This window comes from Colossoma macropomum, unplaced genomic scaffold (assembly GCF_904425465.1).
Source record: "Colossoma macropomum unplaced genomic scaffold, Colossoma_macropomum, whole genome shotgun sequence".
Lineage (NCBI taxonomy): Eukaryota > Metazoa > Chordata > Actinopteri > Characiformes > Serrasalmidae > Colossoma > Colossoma macropomum.
In genome coordinates this window covers 10,191,511-10,214,102 of record NW_023494790.1, presented here as the reverse complement: position 1 = coordinate 10,214,102, position 22,592 = coordinate 10,191,511, and the positions used below count along the sequence as shown (strand labels likewise).

At 39.8% G+C, this 22,592-nt stretch overlaps 2 protein-coding genes across 2 annotated transcripts in view; one reads left to right on the top strand and one right to left on the bottom strand.

Annotated features, from left to right (window-relative positions):
* The window catches only part of LOC118809101 (inhibitory synaptic factor 2A), a 42,836-nt gene extending 38,137 nt beyond the window's left edge, over positions 1–4,699 (bottom strand). Inside the window, exon 1 of the mRNA XM_036572083.1 lies at positions 4,235–4,699. The gene's annotated coding sequence lies outside the window, so the exon portion shown is untranslated. The remainder of the gene's footprint in view (positions 1–4,234) is intronic.
* Positions 1–22,592, top strand: part of dock1 (dedicator of cytokinesis 1) — a 293,715-nt gene that overhangs the window by 171,357 nt on the left and 99,766 nt on the right. The window contains 2 exon segments of the mRNA XM_036572082.1: positions 17,513–17,614; positions 19,031–19,125. Of these exon segments, the coding sequence (XP_036427975.1) occupies positions 17,513–17,614; positions 19,031–19,125 (197 nt within the window).

The window sequence follows — 22,592 nt, the reverse complement described above, 5'->3', positions numbered from 1 at the left end:
GCATGAGCAGAAAAAGGACTGAGAAACACTGATATTGCTGCAGCACTGAGAGAGAGAGAGAGAGAGAGAGTGCGAGAGCAAGAGAGAGAGCGCTTTATATACAGCCCGTACCCAGCAGGTTCACCCTGGGCATTCCCTTCACTTAGAGAATGTGTGCACATGCAAGCAAGAGTATGTGTGCATGTTCTTGTATACGTCTGTTAGAGCTAAGCCAAAACACACTCTCCCATCCCCAGCCAACTCATTAAAACAGGCCAATTCTTGCTTGTGTGTGTGTGTGTGTGTGAGTGTCCCACTGAGAGAGATTTGAATCTTGCTCATTCACTAATATACTTCTGAATGTGTGTATGTACATTGCGGTCTATAAGTAATTGGACAGTAACATGATTTTTGTTCTTGTGATGCTATATTCCAGGAATAGAATGGAGTAGAAATAAACGGCTGTAATACTGACATGCAGATAATGAGCTTCGATTTGTGGGTATTTATATCTGTACACAGTGAATCATAAAGACTCCACAGTCCTTTCTATACGTAGTCCCACTGTTCCATAGGAGTAATTCAGCAAGTTAAGATGATTTTAAATGATTTGTCATGTTATCTTACAAATAAAAAATCCTTTGTAATCAAAAACTGTCCAGAATATGGACCTATAGACATCAGTTAATGCTGGGTTCTGTCACATTTGTAATTCAGTTACAATTTGTGCTTGTTTTGGGAGCTTTTTGCCTTCAGAAAGTAAAATGCATACTCAGCAGGGTTCGGGTCCAACGATTGGCTGGCCAGAAAACGGTGTACTTTTAAACAGCTTTAAATTAACTGCTGTAATTGCTGACGTTTTTATTCCTATATCGTTTTATTTCAAATCCAACGTACTGCGCCAAATCAACCCAAATGGTCACAGTTACTTACAGACTGCACTTTAAGTGTGTACAGGCCTCAGCACCCCCCATGCACCTCTTGCTGTGTGTGCTAGCTATATCATTTACATCAGCCTTTGTAACTGTCTGTGTAAATTAAAAGCCTTCAATTGTTGTATCTCTAGCATCACCCTGGATCTGCTCTCTCCGTTCAGAATGTGACTCAGTCACTCATCATCATGCTTTCTCTCACGTGCAGCAGCTGCTGCGTGCTGGCTGTGGGGCAGGGGAGCTGGAGAGGGCAGAGGGTCAGGTGTTTGAGACACACTTGTAGACTGCTGGGTTCAGAGATATCACAAGTGGCCCCTATTTCGCTCTCTGCCATTTGACAGTGTTAGAAATGCTGCCAGCACAGAGACACAGAATGTTGCCTGACCAGTGATGCCAACTGTGATGTCCTGATGCCAAACACATGCGCACACACAGGTTTTTGTTTTTTACACAACCTCAGGACATGGGGTTGTTCCTGTCATATATGTTTTATTTGTATATGTATAATATACATGAAAGTATTGATATGTCACATATAGTTGCTGTCCAAAGCAAAACTGTTAAAAAAACATATGTATATATATGTATATATGTGTGTGTGTGCGTGTGTGTGTGTGTATGTGTATGTATATCAGGACTTCGACAGTGCCAGCTGCTGTTTATAATATATTAAAATTTTATAATGAATTAATAACAAACAATAATAGTAATAATATAATAATAAAAATGTTTTAGATACTTTTTTTTTAAGTCCTAACTTTTGTTCCTAGTTAAGATTGTCTTTTTTACTTCTCCTGTAGAGTTACTATTTTGTAGATACAAGGTGCTTGTCGAAACAACAGCTGCATATAATAAATAATTACATATTTATTATTTATTACACAACCCTAACTATAATCTACGTACATTTTTTTGCTCTTTCGGTTTCAAAAAAAGAAATATTGATCTTGTAAAAATAGCACTTTACATTATCAGCACTGTTTTGTTGGCCCTGATGTTGTGTGTTAGCCCTGTTTTCTTGCGTTTATACAAACCACTTTATACAAAATGTGCTACATCAATCGCAGCAACACAGACATGCGTTCACATATATGCGTATTCAGACATGCATGCACAATGATTTGGTCTCAGGTGTGCTTCTCTTTTGTATGCCATGTGTTTGTTTCTGTCTCCCTCCACCCCCTGCACAGTCTCTCTCTCTCTCTCTCTCTCTCTCTCTCTCTCTCTCTCTCTCTTCCTCTCTCTCTCGTTCTCCTTCGTCAGGGTGCAGGCAGAAAACAGGGCTGTTAATAAATAAACCCATTACCACATGAAAGCCAACATCTGGCCGGGGTGGAGGCAGCTTTGGTGTGATTGCGGCCAGCCTATGTGTATGGATCTGTGTGTGTGTGCCTGTGTGCGTGTGTGTGCATGTGCGTGGGTGAGTGAGAGAGTCCTCAGCGCTCAGGCTACGAACATTTCCTGCTCTTTTTCAGTGATCAGAGCTTCAGTGCTGTTAGGCTGTTTCTACCAGTCAGAGAACCACCGTGCACTGTCCTGTGAAATCACGTTCTGTAAAACACGGCACAGCATTTCTTTCTCTCTTTCTCTCTCTCTCGTTCATTTATCTTTGTCTGTCTCTCTTATTACATATTTCATTCTCTTTTCCTTGCTTCTTTCTCCCCTTGACATGCTTTCTCACTCTCTCTTTCTCTCTCACACACTCTCTACTGTTCTCTTCCCCCCTCTCTGAGGCAGATGTTATCTGGTTGATGGGGTGAAGGGGTCGTGTGATAGAGGAAAGCGGTCTGTTCTGAATGAAGGACTGTGAAGAGGGGGAGCCTGGTCTGTCTCACACGTACATGGTCCTGCATATATTGCTCACCATCTCGGTGTGTCAGAGTAAAATATTTGTTCATTGTACTTCTCTGAGTGCATGTTTATGGGAAAAAGTAGCTGTGCATGTGAAAAAGAGAGTGTGTTTAGAGAGCATAAGGAGAGAGTGAGGGATTTGTTGCTTTTCTCTTTGAGTGCACCCTGTGGATCATGGCAATGCATTAATCTAGATTACTCTTCAGTTAAAGGTCCTTCATCAGAACTGCGGACACACTGACACACAGCAGCCATCTCTCTCTCTCTCTCTCTCTCTCTCTCTCTCTCTCTTTTTCTCTCTCTCTCTCTCTCTCTCTCTTTCTCTCTCTCTCATATGCATATATATATATATATATATATGCATATGAGAGAGAGAGAAAGAGAGAGAGAGAGAGATATATATATATATATCATGTGTAGGTATCCAGAGTCCTTTATAATTAGTTAAATCAACGATGTTCTCAGTAGAAATCTCCATTGAAAGGCATCACCAATAGAATGGGATGCCCTGGAGCAGCTGCATGAATCTAAGGTCACCATGCCCCATGTGAAGTGTTAGCTAGAGGCCTATAAAGCACACTAGCATTGGACTGTGGAGCAGTGGAGCTGTATATCTGAAATGAGGGAGCACTATCCACCACCTTTGGAATGAGTTAGGGTGGCGCTTATCATGCAGTCTAATGATCCTGTGGCTGAATGCAGTCAAATCCTCACAGCAATATTCCAAACTCTTGTGTAAAGCCTTCCCAGATGAGTAGAGGCTGTTACTGCAGTGAAAGGAGGAACAAACTCTTTATTAATATGCTTGATTTCCAAAAAACAAAACAAAAAAACTTTCCCTCCCAATACATCTTGATTCCCTATGCTTCCTTTTTGAGTTGTCTTTCTTGTCACTCACTTTAATTCAATCCCAAGCTATACCTTCTAAGAAGAAACAGCATTGCTGTGAATATGTGCGTGAACTGAATTTGAATGAATGTGTCGTATTGAGTGCAATACAAAACTGCGGTACTTTAGTGCACTCAGTATATTGATGGTACTGCCCAGGTCTGCTATGACACTGAGACAAACAGATGTCTGCTCAGTCTCATCATGCTTTCTCCTATTAACGCAGTGGTGATGGTCACGTCTGTGCTGGGTCACATCTTTGATGGCCAGTCACGTTCGGTCTGTGAGGCACTTTTTTCCTCCTCACGCTCTCTGCAACCTCCAGCAAATTAAACACTTGCCTTGCGTCACTGAAATTCCTTTCCGTGAAAGTGTCTGTGTTCAAGTGTGCTGTGCTGCAGCAGTAATGAGGATTCACCGGCAGAAACACCTGGCTGCACATCAATCCTAGAGAATTTGACTCCTCAGCCTGCTCTGTCTGCTCACTGCTGTCTGTGGCCTCAGAGGAGAGCAAAGGAAAAGATGGAAGAGGACTGAAGGGTAGAAGACGGAGGGAGATGAGTAAAGCATAATGTGTCACTCACCTCCAGATGCAGGTCACTGATGAAGCTGAGACAGAGCCTGCTGCTCTGGCCACTGCATGTCCTCTCTCTTCTTTCCTCTCTCACACTTTCGCTCTTTCAGTGCAGCAGGGCTCCGACGGGTGGAAGACAGCAGAGGAGAGAGGGCAGATGAAGGAATGAGAGAGGAGGAAGAGGACCTGCCATGCTGGAAGTTGCTCCACAGACGTAAACAGATCGTTAGTCACTTCCACTCGGCCGTTACACATCCACAGAGAGACTCCCAATAGCGTCCGAGTCCAAGCTGCTACGCTGCTATGCTGCCATTTCTACATGACCCGTACTCTTGCGCACGCTCGCTTACATACACACATACACGCACACACACACTCTCACTCGCACACGCTTGCAGACGGACGGAAGAACGCCAGCTCTCAGCAATGACATTCGCTCCTGCGCTGGAGATTCATTCTGTGACTGCAGCTCCACTCTGTCTGAGAGGCTGAGTGTGTGTGTGAGAGAGAGACAGAGAGAGAGGGGGAGGAGGGGGAGGAATGTGTGTAAGAGAGTGGGAGGGACGTGTGGGGATCTTTGTCAGGAAAGTCCATCTCTTTGTGGCTGGCTAACTTATCATAGCCTTCATAAGAAAACCTCCTATATAGCTTTATAGGAAAAGGAAAAAGACCTTAACAGTGGTTTACATCTGTTGACCCCTTAAATGACCAGAACCTGTTGGCGGGTCTGAACATTTATTGCTGACCTAATAACTCAGTCAGCCAGTTTCCAGTGTAATTCAAACCGTTACTGAATAGTAAGCTTTAGGCTGTAACATGCTTGAGATTTTAGTCTGTTAATACAGCCAAAGGAGTTACAAGAGTATTTTTTTGTTTTTTTTTCTGTTGTCATAAAAATGTTCATGCAACATCTGGCATCAGGGCATCTGGCACTTTTCAAATAGTGTAAAAAAAAATAAAAAAAAAGCAACAGAAATGGAATTTAGTTTTCTTATTGCAGCAGTGTCATGTGTGGCATTCTGCAGAATCCCATCAGATGTCGCTGATGTATCTACAGTCATTTGCAAAGTTTACATTTTAGTGCACTGTTTCTGTTTAATTGCTGAGTGTAACATATTGGAAAAACATGTAAAGTATAAAATGTACACAGGTCACGTTTTATAGTTTTCTCTCTCCCCCAGTATTAAATTCAGCCAAGAAACAGTAATTGTGCATTGAAATGTATAGAAGTGTAGAGGCTGTGTTTTACAGCTAAACATGTAACTTGACCAGTGGTGCCCAAACTTCTGCAAGATACTAATATGCTAAAATGTGTCAAAAAGGAGTCTTTACAATATTTTGATATTTTTGTAATTTGTTTTATTAATATGTATATGTAAACATATGTAGGGCAAAGCATCAATTACAAGTCTAGCCTTTCAGCATCCAAATTATTGCTTTTCTTATGCTTTCACCAAGAAAATGATCAATATACATTAATAATTTCAATAAAGTGTACAAGTGTAAATTGCTAAATATTTGTGAGGAAGAGGTGACCTGTGCGTGTATTTTTGTGTATTTGCAAATGTGTGTATGTGTACATGTACATCGATCATCAGCTGATGCCTCACAGCACGGTATAAAACCATATTGGGGAACATCACAAATCAGATATGCCAGGTAGTCAAACATTTTCACTCATGTTAAGGTGATCGCCGTTGCCAATGTAAACTAACTGCATTGAAATTGCCATTAAAAAAACTTTTTTTCTACTTGTCCAAATAATGAAAATTAGAGAGTGAAGCAAATAATGAGAGTGACTGTGCAGTGCCTACAAAGAAAGGAGTTTGTCTGCCGCAGATTGACCTAACATAGATGACTGACTTCCTACACAATATGAAAAACTGTAGAAAAAAATATTGTTTCCAGGCTGTTTCCCCTATTCTGTTTTCTACAGTCTAAAATTCACAATTCAGAAAAATAATTTTATCGTACAAGCAGATTGTTTTTCATGTCATTTGGAGCAGACAATCAGTGTAGCCAAAATGTTTACCACTGTATGAGAGTGTTGGCGAGAACGAACTTGATATCATTAAAAGCAAGGAAAGAAGAGTGCAACAAAATGCGCACTCCTACATAGAGCTGTACACTACTCTATGCCCTGTACGTCACAGCCTGCAAAACAGCTGTGCCCCAAATGCCTTATAACTGAACCAAATCTGAACATCCATGACCAAATTTGCATTCTGACTCACGCAGCAAGATATTTTAATTCCATATATAAATATCAACACAAATAACCAAATATTAACCTTGTCTGAACAACTGAGTTATGCAGTGATGTAGTTATCAGAAAAGTAAAGAGGCTTTCTTTTCTGTGCAAGGAAGCCGAGGTCTGAAAGATCTACCGTTAAGTCTGGAAAGGTATGGAAATTTGAGATGGAGCAGAAACCCTGAGTTGAGATAATAGCACATTGGTATTATTTATTACAACTTTTAGAAGTATTCATCTATCAGTGAAATTTATGTGGGACAAAATATGTTGCAAAACTTTATAGTAATAGATGTTGAAATCTTTTAAATTGTGCTCTACTGTCTTCTAATAAAATAGAACCTTGATGGAATGCAGTTGAATCTTCAAACCAAATTTTCTATTTTGACGTTTTAGAGTTAATAGACTTTAAAATGTCGTAACTTGGTTCCTGATGGAGGTATCTGGAAAAAATGACCTTTTAGAGGGTTTCTGCAGGCCATCACACCTGTATGTGCAACACCTCTGCTTATCTTCTTGACAGAAATGTGAACTCTCCTGTTTCCTCTTCTGTTTCTACATGCTTTTACCACTTACATAAAAGTCAACATGTAATCACTGTAAACCGCACTAAAATTTCAGAGGTTAATATTACCATTTCAGATTTTAATTATCATTAAACCTGTATTTGATTACCGTGCTTTAAAAAACCCACGTTAAATACTGTCCAGCATCACCCAAAGTTAGCAACAGTCTCCCGGACACAGGTCCGCATGCACAGCATGGAACGTGAGTTTGTTTTGTGTCAGTGAAAGCATGGCGAAAGCCAGTGACAGTGCTTCGGTGATTTTTCAGTCTTCTAAGAGAACTGAGTCTGAGTCTATTTTGGTTTTTATAAGAGTGTAGAGAGAAACTTGATTGAATACGGTAACCCTGTCTGCAGAACATGCAGAAAGAAAATTAAAAAAGAAAAAATCGTGGCAACACTTCAAATTTTATGATTCATCTTGTGACTTCCACTCGCTATTTTAGCGAATGTGTTGTGACAAATTGCACTTCCTTGTCGAAATTTCCTACCGTAGCGCATATTTATAGGTAGCTCTATACGTAACACTCCAGGGAGGATATTTTGATAGCTTAAATCACCTTAATCAAAAAAGCGTACCAGCATTAAAACTACAAAGCTTCTTATTTGCCGCCTTTTTGTTTGAATTTCCAGTGCAGCAGTTATTATAACACTTCAGACGCTGGAATGTAACAGCTACACCTTTTAAGGTGTAACGGGGTAATTCTGAACACTTCAGCAGCCTCATGTTAAAACTGCAGGTAGGATAGTTTGGTAGGCTAAATGTTCTTTTTAGAAAAACTAATTAGGATATTTTGATAGCCTAAATCAGAATTGTTATTTCAGTGTTTATGCAAACAAAAAGGACAGTGCTGCTAATTTTATTTGGGGTTTTTAGTATGATTTCAGTTTGTGCATCAGTAGTTTTTGAGCATTTTCAGCACACTTTAACAATACTGCAATAATACTTTTAACCGTGATAATTTTGCGTGATATTAGATTTTTTTACTTTTTTATCTCTGATCAGTGTACAGAATTAACAAAACCTCTTCAGCTGCTTAAATTGAGGTTATCAGAGCACAGACAGAAATAATTGGAAGTGTGGTGAGACCTTGAATGAAGACTCTGTCTACAGTCGTGATGTCAACACTAGTGAGGTAGAAGGAGGTTCTGCTGTCAGCATCCTGCCAGCAAGCTGCTTCTTTTCAGCAGCAACAAATTAGATTCCATCTTGTTTTAACAGACACTTCATGCCTGAATTATACGCACTTAGTTTTAATGTGTTTAACATGCCTGTTGTTTACTTGGCTATAGTATGACACTGTTAGCTCCACAGCTAGTGTACCAAATAGCATGCTTTGTTGAAAAATAATTTGTACCTTAGTTTTCAGATGTTCGTAGCCACAGGTTCATAAGGCGTAGCGCGGTAAGTTCCCCCTAAGTTGTGATTAACAGTAGATTTCCTTAGAACTTCTCAAGTTTTGGAAAAATTGTTTGACGCTCATTAGCTTCCTTTTTCAACATTAGTGTAGCTTTCTGATGTGTTGAAGTTATTGCTTTGTCCTCATATACATTGGAAAAGAAGAAGCTCATTAACCTTGCTGCATCTTCAGATGCTTTTTATGCAGTATCGACTCCGACTCCAGCTCTGGCTCTTATTCACTTATGACCCTGACCTGGCAAATTGTCACAATGCTTCTCGGCCCTAGTTTAGCATGCATGTTTTAAAAGGTAATCTCAGTCTCTTCACCAGTGCTCTTTCTGTTTTTTCCCCTCTCTCATCCCTTCTCTCCCTCGCTCCCTCTCTCCACCCATCTGCTTTTGCTGAAAAGTTCCTGAAAAAATACAAGATATGAAACTCTAGCAGGTTATACACACAGCATATTTTTAGCAGTCTTAACCAACAAGGTGTTGCAGTTGGCGATGACTGTAACAAAAGCCATTTTACATTCATGATACCCTTAAAAAAAAGTGAGGTTTAAGTGTGTTATTTTCGCATTTTTGATGTGTAAATTTGTTTACACAAGCAATACTGGGCAATATTTTTTTGGACATCATGCCTGCTGAAACAGAATGAAAGTTGAGTGTTAATGTTGTGTAAGTGACTATGTAATGAAATATGTAGTAAAGTAATAGCACTGGAATAGTAGCAAAACTAAAACAATGTCTACTTCTAAGAGTACTTTAACACTGTAAGACTTAATGAAATCTATGTGCAAAGTATTTGTTACTATAATAGTAGAAATAATGTTATAGATCTTTTTTAGTGTTCACTAAATGCATAATGCGAGAGAGTTTACGCTGTAATTTTTGTTTATTCATAAATATTTACTAATTTCAGCTAATATTGCAATAGAGCACCATTGACACCAATTTCGCCTTTTTTGTGTGCATGTTGTGTGAGCGTGTGTGAGGAAGAGAGAGAGAGAGTGAAGTTTGTCATTTTGTCATGCCAATATTCATTGCCAAGTGATGTTACTGAAGACAGCACACACACACACACACCCCCCTGCTGTGCTGGCGTGTTGTGTGTGGTCTGTCAGTCTCCCTCCACAGTGTCATCATGGCCGGTCTTCAACGCTGTCACCAATCTCCCAGAGCTGTCACTAGACTCGGCTCAAGACAAGCTATAGCCAGTTTTTGCATTTCGTTCGTCTTCCTTCATCTTCTTTTTGTGTGTGTATGTGCACTTTTTTTGTGTGCGAGTGTGAGTGAGTGAGAGAGTGGGTGGTCTGACAAAAGCCATTTGGTGGCATTTAATTTTACATTGTGTAAAACTGCTAATTGAGTATGTTCAGCATAGACACAGGGTCGTTGATGTGAAGCACCAGCACGTAGTACTCCAAAGGTCCCAGAAAGAATGCACTTCTTGTCTGTTCACAATGATTAATAGACTCAGCCATTTCAATTGGCACAAGACACAAGGTTGTTTTCACACTAGAATACTAGTAGCTCCCCCCTGTGGTCTGAGTGAGTGAGTGAGTGAGTGAGTGAGTGAGTGAGTGAGAATGCTTTGCGTCTAAAAGTAATCCTACTTGAAGAAGATATGTCTCTCAGTCCTATTATGTGTTTGTTGGCTTGGGCTTTTATAAATACAGACACTGAGCAATTTAACTTTCACTAACATTTCTGTGGAGAATCTCATACACTGCATTGAATCTGTTTAAATAATAAATAGGTCAGGCAATGAATAATGAATTCTGGTGTGCATCAGTAGTAATTTTGCTGTTCAGAAGGGATCAAAGGTTCATATGGCTGCTAGAATATAGTTGTGGAAGATGTTTACAGTAACAAAGTAACTTTTTCCACCAGGCAGTTCAGTACAGAACTGTACAGATACAAATCTGAACCCAGAACTACTCTCGTTGAGTACCTGTGTCTGTTTCCCTCCACATGACAGAACCGTGAGGAAAAAGTCATGGTTCTCCTTAGCTTGTGTAGTCACATGATTTCTCATGCGACTCTAACGTTAACCGTAAGCTCAAACAACAGTAACAACAATGGAGGAGCTTTAATCTCTGATTTACCTTTTCTCTGCATTTGGTTTTATGTGAAATGTGAAGTCACATTCCTTTTGATGTTGGCTAGCTGTCATTTTGTTTGTTTGTTTAGTTTTTGCCTTCTGAGTCCAGTGACACAATTTTGCGAATAATGTGTCTGTCCAACCAGTGGTTTACACCATTTCTAGCTCCGCTTATGTTCTGGCTAGACTTGATACACCAGTGAGAAGGGTAACCACATTCAGTACAGGTGCCCAGGTGGACTACAAAATGCATGATCACAGGTATTTAACTGTAGCTTACTGCACTGCCTGTTGGAAGAACGCCATGTCTGTCCTAATGGCTAATGTTCTAAAAATATGATGTATGTAATCTGGTGTCACTTTCACCTCCTCCCTCTTTCTTGAAAAACAATCTGTATTCTTTGTGCATTTTGTATTTCGTGCACTGTATCATAGCTTTCTACTACTGTTTTCTGGGCCTGATCTGACATAAGAAGGAAGAAAGGTGGCTGTTGTGTGGAATGCAGCTTCCTAGCGTTTCAGGAGGAAACTGTTTTAGCTTCTCCAGAAATATGATTTCATTTATGTACCTACAACGAGTGTTAGTGTAATTTCACCCCCAGCTAACATGGTGTGTCTGAGTTCTTGCACAGTCCAGTGCAGAGTCACTCTGTCCTCTCACCCCTCAGGCTGAAAATGCTGAGTCAGAATGCAAATCGACGTCAGCTCTGTCATTAACATATACAAACCCTCACGTACACAGAGGGCTAAAATTGAACACTTGGACCGGAGCCCTTGGATGCATTGCCCTCTGCCTTTAAACTGGCATTGTGAAAGAGCCTCTTTGTAACCGGGCTCATCACTTTATAAAACTCTGCATCAAGGCAGCCTTCTGTCTACAGCATGTCAGAGCTTTGCCAAAAAAAGAAAAATACTCTCTCAAGCTTCTGAATATGCTGTCTTCCTGCAGTGGGCTGTGTGCTGGCTTTAAACACTCTGCCCTATTCCCTTCTGCTGTTCTTTCATCTTTGTTCAGCTTGAGGTTTCCACCAGCCTCATGCGAGCTCCAGGTTTTCATAGCCAGGATTTAATGGTTTGAAGAATATGCCCTTCTGTGTGGCCCTGATGCACCAAGTAGACATCTAAGAACTAGCGCCAATCAAGTCTGACCGATGATCACCTTCTATTAGTTCACAAATTCTTACTGTGGAAGTTTGCACTCCAGAGTATAGCTGATGGCTCACATGCATGTACCTTTTGTGCCTGCATGAAAAAGAATAGTTCTCCATGGCGGGATGGAGCAGAAGTCTGTATTACTAATGCAAAAAGAGAACATCTACAAGTCCTCTCTTTGCATCTCTTTTCTTCTCATTGCTTCTTTTTTATCTCCACTTTTCATGGTAGTGGTACCCTCTGCCAGTAACAAATAACCCCAGTAACCTGTAGAGGTTGTAGTATTTTTAGTAGTAGTATTTTAATAGCCAGTAACATTCCTGTTTTTTTTTTGTTTTTTTTTAATGAAGTAAACATTGTAAACATGTAAACTTGCTAAAGTTAAAAAAAAGAAATTGTCCATACAGTCCATATATGTACATTAAGCTACGAATACAGCCTATTTAGAATGCCTGGATTTGTGTGACAAAAATCTACACATTTACATATATCTGCCTATTCAGCCTACAACAGTTTATCCTCCCATTCACATTGAAGTTATAAGGAGCGATTTAGAATTTTGAATGAAGCACAGCACAGGGTAGCCAGTAACCGTGCCTTGTACACACACACATGCGCACACACACACCCCCGCAGACACTTGCACACACACACACACACACACACACAGAAGAGAAGAAAAAAATAAACTTGAAAAAAAAACTAATGGATATATATATGTATGTATGTGTGCGTGTGCCTGTGTGTGTGTGTGTATGTATGTATGTGTGTGTGTGTGTGTGTGTGTGTGTGTGTGTAATAATGCAAAATCTCACACGCCTAAAGGTGGGCAAAACTCAAGATGCTGAGCAGTCCTTCCATATGTGTTCAACTGCAGCAGATCCAGATAAAGATGCAGGTTTGGGCTCTCTGTCCTGGCTCGGGGGATTCCGAGGGCATCCAGCCTTTTGTGAAACTCCAGAACAAGAGGGACCTTCCTTTTCCACCTCCTTAAGAACACAGTTGCTATGGAAACGTGCCTGGGTGTACAATGCTGATAAAGTGAAGAGACGAGACTGGTTGAAGATGCATGTGTGTTTTCTAGCACACTCAGTCCAACTAATAAAAGTCTTCAGGGAGTGTCTGAATCCCAGAGCAATGTGTGTTAGATTAGGCCTGGAACTTTGGAATGAAGTTCTACAGGACAGTATCTCTCCAGAGGCAGAGTTAAGTACCCCTGCACTGCTGGTTCAGAGATCGACAGTCCTACTACTGCTTCTTCCTTTATGGTCATAGTTCATAAAAATAACAACCCATGAATTCTGAACAGCTGAAGACAGGCACTGAAATATTGAATGAGCTGAATTAATATGGATATACTCCTTGGCTGTGTTGGAGTCGGAGGTGAATTAGTCAGGGGAAGAAAAAGGCCCATTATAAGGGTTCTGGCTTTCATGCTTTGATGGAGCTGTAATAGTGATGAGTTCTCAGTCTAGTTAAAGAGGGCTATGGCGAATGGAAATGAACAGTATAAACCAGGATATACACATGCACTCAGTGCATACACTAATGCTTCTGTGTGGCAAAAGCTCTTAATCTCTAATAATAGTATGCATGTATTGGGTAAAACTTTCCTATATCTTTTATCGTTGACTCAAAAATTTCCTTCACTAGTGCACAATATACAGTACAGTGTTACAAAATTTCAGTGATATAAATTTTCTTTTTAATCAAAGCTATAGTCTTTTCTCGTCTGTCCTTCAGACTGTGTGATGTGTGTTTGTGACTGTAATGCTGAGAGTTCAGTGAGTGCAAAGCTTGTGCTTTTATAAATGTTTAGTGAAGGTTAGGGGTGTGTGGAATCTTTAGAGTGTGTGAGTAGTTGTGGAATGGGTATGCTTCTGTTTTTCCTGATGATGAGTGATTTTAAGGGCAGTGGACTCATCATCATCCTGCCTCGCTTTTAAACAACAGCACTTTGGAGTCTGCCTCTTTAATCCCAGTCCCCATAGGAGGAGCAATACCTCGCACACAGCAACTCAGCACCTTTGTCTTAGCCTTCTCCCTCCCCCTTGATTTGCTTTGCTTTTGTTTTCCCTAATAGCCATGGTGAGGGTGTAATTGGCTCGGTTGTTGAGAGTTTAGGCACCGAAGAGCAGAGCTAGCCGCCCAGCAAAGCTCGTTTGCACCCGTCTGTAAGATAAAGATCCAGATAATTATATTCAGTTTGGACTGTGAGTCTTGGGGAGGTAGCTAATGATAATATTAGCCGTGTTCTTTCTCTGGAAAGGAACATCTTAGAGAAAACATCGAACATGGCTTACCAACCAAGTAGACCAAAGGAATTATAGTCAGTTACCGAGTTACTTAGACCTGTATATGTCCAGTGAACCCAATGTCAGGAAATAGTAAACTACAAGAAATAGTATGTAGTGATGCTCCAGTATGGGAACTGTGCATCCCTATGCATCCCTGTTGTGTTGAATTATGTCTAAATTTACAAATGCAGACATTTTAGCATGCCATTTGTTCTTACAGAGGCTAGAGATGTGCATTCCGATGTGTATCCACAAGCGTTAGTGAATGGATGTCCAATTAACCACAGGAAAAGAAAAACAAAAAGAACGTCCTAAGTGGTTGCAGCGGGCTTACTCTTTTAGGTGATAGCTTGGGTGTTAAAAAATAAATAAATAAATAAATCAGTGGCACAAAGATTTAGCTGCAAGCAGAGAAATGTATCTGAAAATATTAATAAAAAAGCCAAGGGAAGTCAGTAGTTTTGATGCTGGATGGGTAATGGGGGCTGCCTCTTCAAACATGAGCTAAAACTACAGCTAACTCATGCAACACTGGATGCTCATGACTCGTCATCTTACTCAAGGTATTTTCTCCTCAGGGGGCTTTGTTCCAACATGTGAGTTTGTCAAATAAATATACTTCCACTGTATTTCTGCCCCTAACTAACCTCAGCTAGAGTAGTTAACATAGTGAGCAGTAAAGCCTTCCTACATATTCTTTCTCAATCATGTCCTTAATAACACGTCCTTGGCAACATGCTCATTTTCAGCATCTATCCTTTTCTAGTGGGTCTACTCAGCTTGTGAGTAAATTCACTTCAACTCTGGGGCAGGTTATAGTGGAATGTGCATTTTGGTTTTGTTCTCCCCATGGTGTGCTTAACCAGTATTAATGGCTGCTGCTGTGCAGTGGGCCATCCTGCTTGCAGAGTAGGAGGTCAGCTCTCTGCTTCACAGCGTTGCCTCTCATTACAGACCCTGATCAAACACCGCAGCTGATAGGAGGCTCAGTAAATATCAATATTAGCTGTTTGGACAGAATTTGCAGCTTTGCAGGACGTGAGCCGTCCACCCGAGCTGGCTGTGTTTGCCTGTGTCACCATGGATTTGCACCACAGAGCAAAATGAACTCCAAAGGTTTCCAGCCTGCAGCAGAGACATTGGGCCTGTTCTGCTAAAATGTAGCGTGCGTCAGCTCTGTCAGCATTTGGAAACGGGTTCAAAATGCTGGATTTTACTATCTGTGATAGCTCACCTTGGCTCCGTTTGTGTCACCCTGACATGCATCCTCTCACACATTCAGCGAGCAAAAGCACATATCAGATTGTTTGTGTTCACAAAATGTGTCAGCAAAGGCTTGCAGAGAGCTGTATGACGGAAGGACATTCTTTTTAAGTATGTTCCTGCTGAGAGAAAAAGAGAGAAAAGCAGGAATATGCTCATGCTTGTGTTTTGCTTCTGCTGAGCTATGTAGGCCATTCCTAATTACCGCTGCAGGATAGACTCACAAATGAAACAAAAGCAGAAAAATACAGAAACAACCGTGAAAAAAATGTAAGAGCCATGTCAGTTACAATGTGGAGGGGTTACAGATCTAAGTGCCGGCTTTTGAAGCCTGTGTGCCTCTCTGGAATGTTCTGTCACCTTTTGTCTGTAGCGTTATTACCAAAGATATTGCCAGTTTTGCAGAGACAAGAAGCAGATGAGTGCAGTTGGGGGTGTCATATAAAAAGAGCTGACTCTCTTAGGCTTTGTTGACACTGTAGTAATTTGAATTTTCCATTAAAAGTTGATCAAATATTTAGGGAAATGAAGGGCTAAATTACGTAAGAGTAACAGGCACAAAAACAAGTTATGCGTTCATGCTAAACCTAGTTTAACATAAAATAACTAAACACAGGCTTGATTTTCCTTTTTCCCTTTCTGCCAAAATTAATAAACAAGGCCTCTATCAGTTCAGATGGAATTAAAGTTCAGAACTCAGAATGTGGCTATTTTGAATTGAGTGAAAAATTGGAGGTAATGGAAAGTAAACACTCAGGGGTAGTCCCCACGTGTCTTAGGGTAGACATACAGCGATAACGAACATTGATTTATTCCCATCGTTCATAATGTCTCAGCCTTAATTGTGCAAATTCACTCCTCTATTTCTAGTTTTCACACTGCTTCATGCATGGATTGATCTCGTGTTAATTGCATGTAATATCAACGCCTTCTTACTTTAATATCTGAGAGAGAACAGTTTTTATTATTGTCCCACCGGGTGCTCCCTGCTGCATTAATTAGACCTAGTAGAAGTTGAAGCAGAAAGCAGAGGTGTCAGCCACCCCCACCCCCCATCCCCCTCCCTCACTTCTTCTCCCTCTATCTCTCTCCCACTCTATTTTTTTTTTTCCTTCACTCTCACGTCCTTTGTCTCTCACTTCCTCATTACTGTTATGAAACTTAATTCTCCTGACTGGAAGAAACAGGCTTCGCTTTATCTTGGGAAAACTTTATCTAATTTGTTAAAGCATTTAGCCGAAGAGAGCAAGCGATTGCCTGTTGCATTTTTCATCCTCCACTTATCGATCGACATGCTGAAATTGCGTGTGCAGGTAATTGTGAATGCTAAATGGCTATATAAACCTGCCCCACTGTATACTGTTCATGTTAGTCTGTTCATTTCTTTCACACTGCGCCTAAACTGTGTCAAAGTGTTTGCTTTGGACTGGCCATTCACTGCAGCACTGCATGGGTTTTGCAGACCTAGGCAAAATTTCAGCATTAGAAATCCTTGTTTTTTTATTTTCTGTACACTCCCAGAAAAAAAAAACGTACTAAACTGTCACTAGGGTGGTACCCTCAAGGTTACATCTCAATACCTTTAGTCAGGGAACGTAACTGTACCATAATCCATTGAAATTATACTTTCTAATTGTATCGACTCCACACACCCCGTCTCGTCTCCAGGATTTTATTTTATTGTTCTGTTTTAAAACATTAGGTTATGAAAAGGTACAATTACTCACTTTTCACCTGGGAAAAACTTATTTAAGGCACACTGGACCTTAAAACCACTGTTGTACCTTTGAGGGAACATTTACATTGTTTGTACCTTGATGAACGATAAATGTACCTGCAAAGAACCTTTATTTCTAACAGTGTAGTGGGGTGAGTTGTCTCAAGGCAGTGCTGGAGAAGGGAGGCAAGATGGGTGCTAACTCTAAACATTAAAGGTTCATTATGTGTGAAATAATCCCTGAGTGATGCCCCGTACTTGTTAAATTGACTAGTGCTTACTTCTGTGAAAAGTGGTTCAGTAAAGATTGTTAAATGTGAGAGAATCTCCTGGTCTTTTGTGTTGTGCTGCTGACATTAATGGGTGCTGTTTTGCTTGGGTGGGTTGTGTTCTTGAGACAGAACACTTACTGCTTTTACTCCATGATAGCTTTGTAGTAGCTCTTTGGTTGTGATAGCAGTTTCATTGCGAGATGCCGTGTATAAAGCAAGTTATTCTCCTTTTTAATGATACTATTTTCTCTCTCTCTATCTCTCCGCAGGGCAGTTTTGTGGCGAGCATGACGGCCACACTCCGGCAAATGGACGATTATCACTACACTCACCTGATTAACACCTTTGGCAAGATGAGGACGGACGTAGTGGTGAGTTTGGTCTTCTGTATCTCTGTGTGGGAGGGAGAAGGATTTGAGACTACAGCCAAGCCTCAGGAGCATCTCGTACATTAGTCTGATTTCTTGAGCATGGTACCTAAATCCTCTCTAAAAAGCAATGCGTCCTGACTGAGCTTGGATTAGTTTCTGGAAGCTCTTCTTGATGTTCTTTCTGTTGTCTGGAAAAGTGATAAAATACAGATTTATTCACTTATTTATTTATTTATTTATTTATTTATGTCTGACAGTTGTTGTGGTATTCTGTGTCAACCATTTAGGTACCACTCTCTGAAATAATCATGTTGCTGCTCTGTGGTAAAACTATTCAACAACAATTTTTTGAGACAGCCAATCAATTTGAAGAGGAGAAAGTATATACATTGACAGGAACTGCTTCTTTTTCATTCTCTAGTATCTCAAATTGGGGGAAACAATCTTCTGGCAAGTTTGTTTTGTTTGTAATAGTTTAAAAGTGTCGAGGTAGCTGGCTACCTACATAATATGTGGCACATATGACTACTTACAATGGGAATCATTTCCCACTATCGAAATGTTAAATTAACAGATCCACAGCTTAGTTAGATGAATGCATCATTTAAACAGTTATTACTGTTGTTGCTGTTATGTCATATTACAGTGCATAACTTCAAGTTGAAATGCAAACATATTTTAGATTTAGTTTTAAAGTTTAGTCGTATATTTGCTGAAGTCATGCAATTCAAAAAGAAAAACTATTGCTACTCCTATTATCCTGTAGTTTTCAGTTGCAGTTAAATATATTTAGTAATTAAGAATATAATTAAGTTGAGAAGCCATGAAGTTACAGCCTTGACTGCGATGCTTTGCTCTACTCTAATATTCAATTAACACTGATGCATAATTAAAGGTATCATTGCGGAATTGTAATGCAGTGTATTGTTTAATGTTTTCATTAAGGATAGACTATTAGATGTTCACGTTAGACACCATTGCAGCAGCTGTATACTCATGGCAGTCTGTAATTTAAAGGCTGTGTCCATAGATAGTTGGAGGTGGGAGAGTTGTTTATCGCTGCTGAGCCTATTACAGTGATGCAGACGGTCCTTCTGCAGTGCTTTGGATTGACTGGATTTGGCTGCAGTCTCCTCTTCATTCTGGCTGTGGCACAGATGCAGGCTGTGTTTGCAAGTGTTTGTAGTGCTTCAGACAAGCTTGACCACACTAAAATGGGAAACTGTAGTGTTGAAGCTTGAAAGTTACTGATGATGCACAATCATTGGCCGAAGTGTATAGTTCTTCTTTATTTGTTGGTTGATCTTTGATATACACTTGGTGGGAATTTGTAAATGTCCCATATTTGTCTGTGCTTCTCTCATTCCAGGTTGTAGAGAAGCATGACCCATCTCACAGCTCCTTTCTCTCTTACAGGACTTCTTAATGGAAACATTTATCATGTTCAAAGACCTCATTGGAAAGAATGTCTACCCTGCTGACTGGGTCATCATGAACACAATGCAGAACAAGTAAGTACAGCCTGCAACCTGCTTCAGTCAGGATTTTTGATCCTAGTTCTTTTATGTCTTTAGATGTGTTTTTTAAGAGCTGAAGTCAAGAATCAATCCTGGATCGCCACTTTTTGCTACAGGACATAATGTCGTTATCTTAGTTCTGTCACTTTAGTTTCTCTGTTTTTCTTGTTCTGTTTCAAGTCTGTGGAAGATTTACTGGCGTGACAATATAAGTATAATGTTGCTAAAGCAATAAAGAGTATAATTAAACTACTGTCCAAAATAATAGAGTTATAATGTAAACATGAAGAAAATGAAGGTTGAGGCGGAGGGATGACAGATGTGAGAATTAAAGAAAAAAGCAGATAATTTTCACAAGAACTTTGACATTTTTCTCTATGTGCCCCCCTCCCTACGGTTGCTTAGAAACGGCACTCAAAAGTGGGCCCCCCCACTCCAAAGATGTAAATGGCAGGGGCATGCACACAGCCTCTGCTCCGAACTAGCTTTATCAGTTGTGTGGTTGCTACAGAAGACAATAACATGAATTATAAATACCTCACATTCTAATTTCCAGCCTTGCTCCACACACCGCACACTCACACTGTTGTCTGTTTTGTTTTGTTTTATTAATGTTCTTTTCTCATCGAGCCCTCTACCTAGTGAGAGAGCAAGAAGAACATAGGAAAAGAGGCTTTCATATGCTTTCATCAGGGGTTTTCAGATGAACTCAGGCTTCCTGAAGGGTTTGAGTGTGCTGTTCATTGTTTGGTCTTTGTTGTGTCCAGCGGGACTTACCATCGCTCTCGCTTGCTGCTTTGGCTCTGTAATTAGTCACATATACAAGTATAGGGCTCATTAAGTTGAGTGTTTTATTGAACAACCCTTGCGATGTTAAAAGTGCAATAAGAAAGGAAGCTGTTTTTCACAGTTGAAGGATCACCATGAGCTTTCAGTTCACATGACCATTGCTAAACTAAAACTACTTCCACCAAGTAATATTCTTTTAATATTTAATACAATTTTAAAGGACATTTCTCCTTATTGCACGTTTGAAATTGCTTCCCTCAAAGTTGGTCACATTTTTGCATTTTAATGACCGGGGTTAGACCACTCCGAATAAAACGTTTAGTGACACGTTGAAAGTTGAAGTGGCTGATTTTAAATCAAGATCTTGTAGATTCGGGTTTGAAACAAGTTTATAATTTTACATAAACTTATGGTTCATTGCCTAGGAAAATGCGCATATATTTATAGGGGTGTAACAATGCGCAAATTTTACAGTACATATTGTCATTTTTGCATCACGATATGAAGTATTTTTAATGCAAAATGACCAAAGAAATGCTTTTTGTTTTTGAATGTTTGGGGTTAATTCCCAAAAAGATTTTTTTTTTTTTTCTCTTTATTTGTTTTTTGTAATTTCCAAAAAAGTAGTTTCTCTAAAAGGCACCAGTGCTTGTTAAGAGATAACTGCACAGCTCATTTTCTTAGAAGACATGAAGTAAACAATGAAAAATGTAATCAAAAGTGCCATATGTATATAAAAGTAAACAAAAACGGTAAACTGTAAGACTACAACTCGGTATAAACGAACTAAGGAGTACATGTTCAGGTACAGTCTATATAGTCTCTGTATATAAAGTGTGGCTCTTCTACGGAATTCACAACCGAATAAGGGTGGACTCTACAACTGAATAGAGGTGCACATCAGTATGTATTAATATGCGTGTTGTGACGTTAAAATATGGCCTGTGCAAAAGTTAGAATTTTTTTTTCCACTGTGTTAAACTCAAATAAACAGAGATAGTAAACTTAATTCTGCAGAGAAAAGTCATATTTAAGCTTGTTCCATGTAGAGAAGATTTTAACTTATTTTAAATCAACAAAACATGTAGCATGACAAGGGGAGCTGTGCAGTTGTGCAGTGTAATACACATTACTATGCTCATATAGTACATCTGTTCCTATTTATTGCACATTAAATATAGAAATGAACACAATGAATCATTCTTCTGTACTGCTCCTGTTTAAGGTTATAGCACACTAAATGTAGACTTCAGTGTCCTCAGAATGTTTTTTCACACTCAGCATTTGTTGTTTTAGCTAAAATGTCTGTTCCATTCATGTCTTCCCAAAGAGCAGATACAAAAATTACTGACAAAAAGCCTAGAATTTATGAATATTGTTTGTACGTTGAAGATAACAGTTTGGAAATTGTCATGGCAAAAGTAAACAAATCCATCCACTGCAAAAGTCCATCTGAAGCATCTTTTATTAGATTTCCATCACCACAGCACCAATCTCGAGTCTCTGTGTGAAGACTGTCTCAAAGTGCTGAAGAAAACCTCCCAGAATAAATCTGCAGTTTCTTACACAGTCCAATTAACACCTGGAATTTGTCATTAATCACCCATCTGGGTTTCTCTGAAAGCAGATGAAGGTACCAGGCTTCATCGGCAGACGGGCTACAGCTCTCAAACCATCCCAGAAACGAAAGTTCAACTACATTCACTCCTCTCTTTCAGCTTGGTGTCTGCTTCAGTCAAAGAAAGCGTGCAGGAGGTCACTGTGTCCATTGTGAGCTCAAAATATTTTAATCAGTGCTAGAAATGAAGCCCCTTTTCTGTCCGTCCTGCCACAGTGGGTTGATTTTGTAACTGGCAGGTACTAATGTCCATTTCATTACTCGTTGTTGTGAGGGTGAGCGATGATGTATTTGGTCGTTTTTTTGTTTTTTTTTTCCCCTTCTTCTTCTTCTGAGCCTCAGAGAATTCGCTCAAGACTTTCTGACAGAGAAGTTTTTTCTGGAGCCTTCTTGTCTTCTACATTCCATCTAGTTTCGGCACCAGACGCCTTGAGTTGACAGAAAATTTTATCTTTGGAATCGAACAGTGGTATCTCGCTGGGTGTGACAGTTCCTATCGTTTTTGTCAGCAGAAAGTCCATCTCCCATATTGACCACCCTATAGTGAGCGGCACTGGCTTTAGCCAAGACATTTGCTAACTTGCCAAGTTTTTCTGACATTAAATATATATTAATGAGAATCAATTTGGAGTATTTCTTTCAGAGACATGCCAGACTATTTTTATTGACTCAGTGAAAGAGATTCCAAAATCCTTTCCCTCTGGTTATTGATTTCCAGACAGGCTGTACTACAGGTTTTTGTTTAAATTCCCTGACTGTCTTTTGTTTGCTTGAAATGTAACAGACATCCATCAAGAACAAGGACTCATTCCACAAGAGTGGCTCTAAGTCTAAACAGTATTATGTTGCTTGAAATTTGAAGCTATATTTTATTTGTAAGACGTGGTTTTGTGTATGTCTCTTGGCTTTTATTCCACAGATCACTTGCATGTTTCTGTTCTTAAGATGTATATTTTCACCTCATTCCAAATTAGGCATGCAGTCCTGCAGAGAGACATATCAGGGTGATTTTGTTTTGATGAAAGTCCCCAGTCTGCCACTTGCCACATTGGCT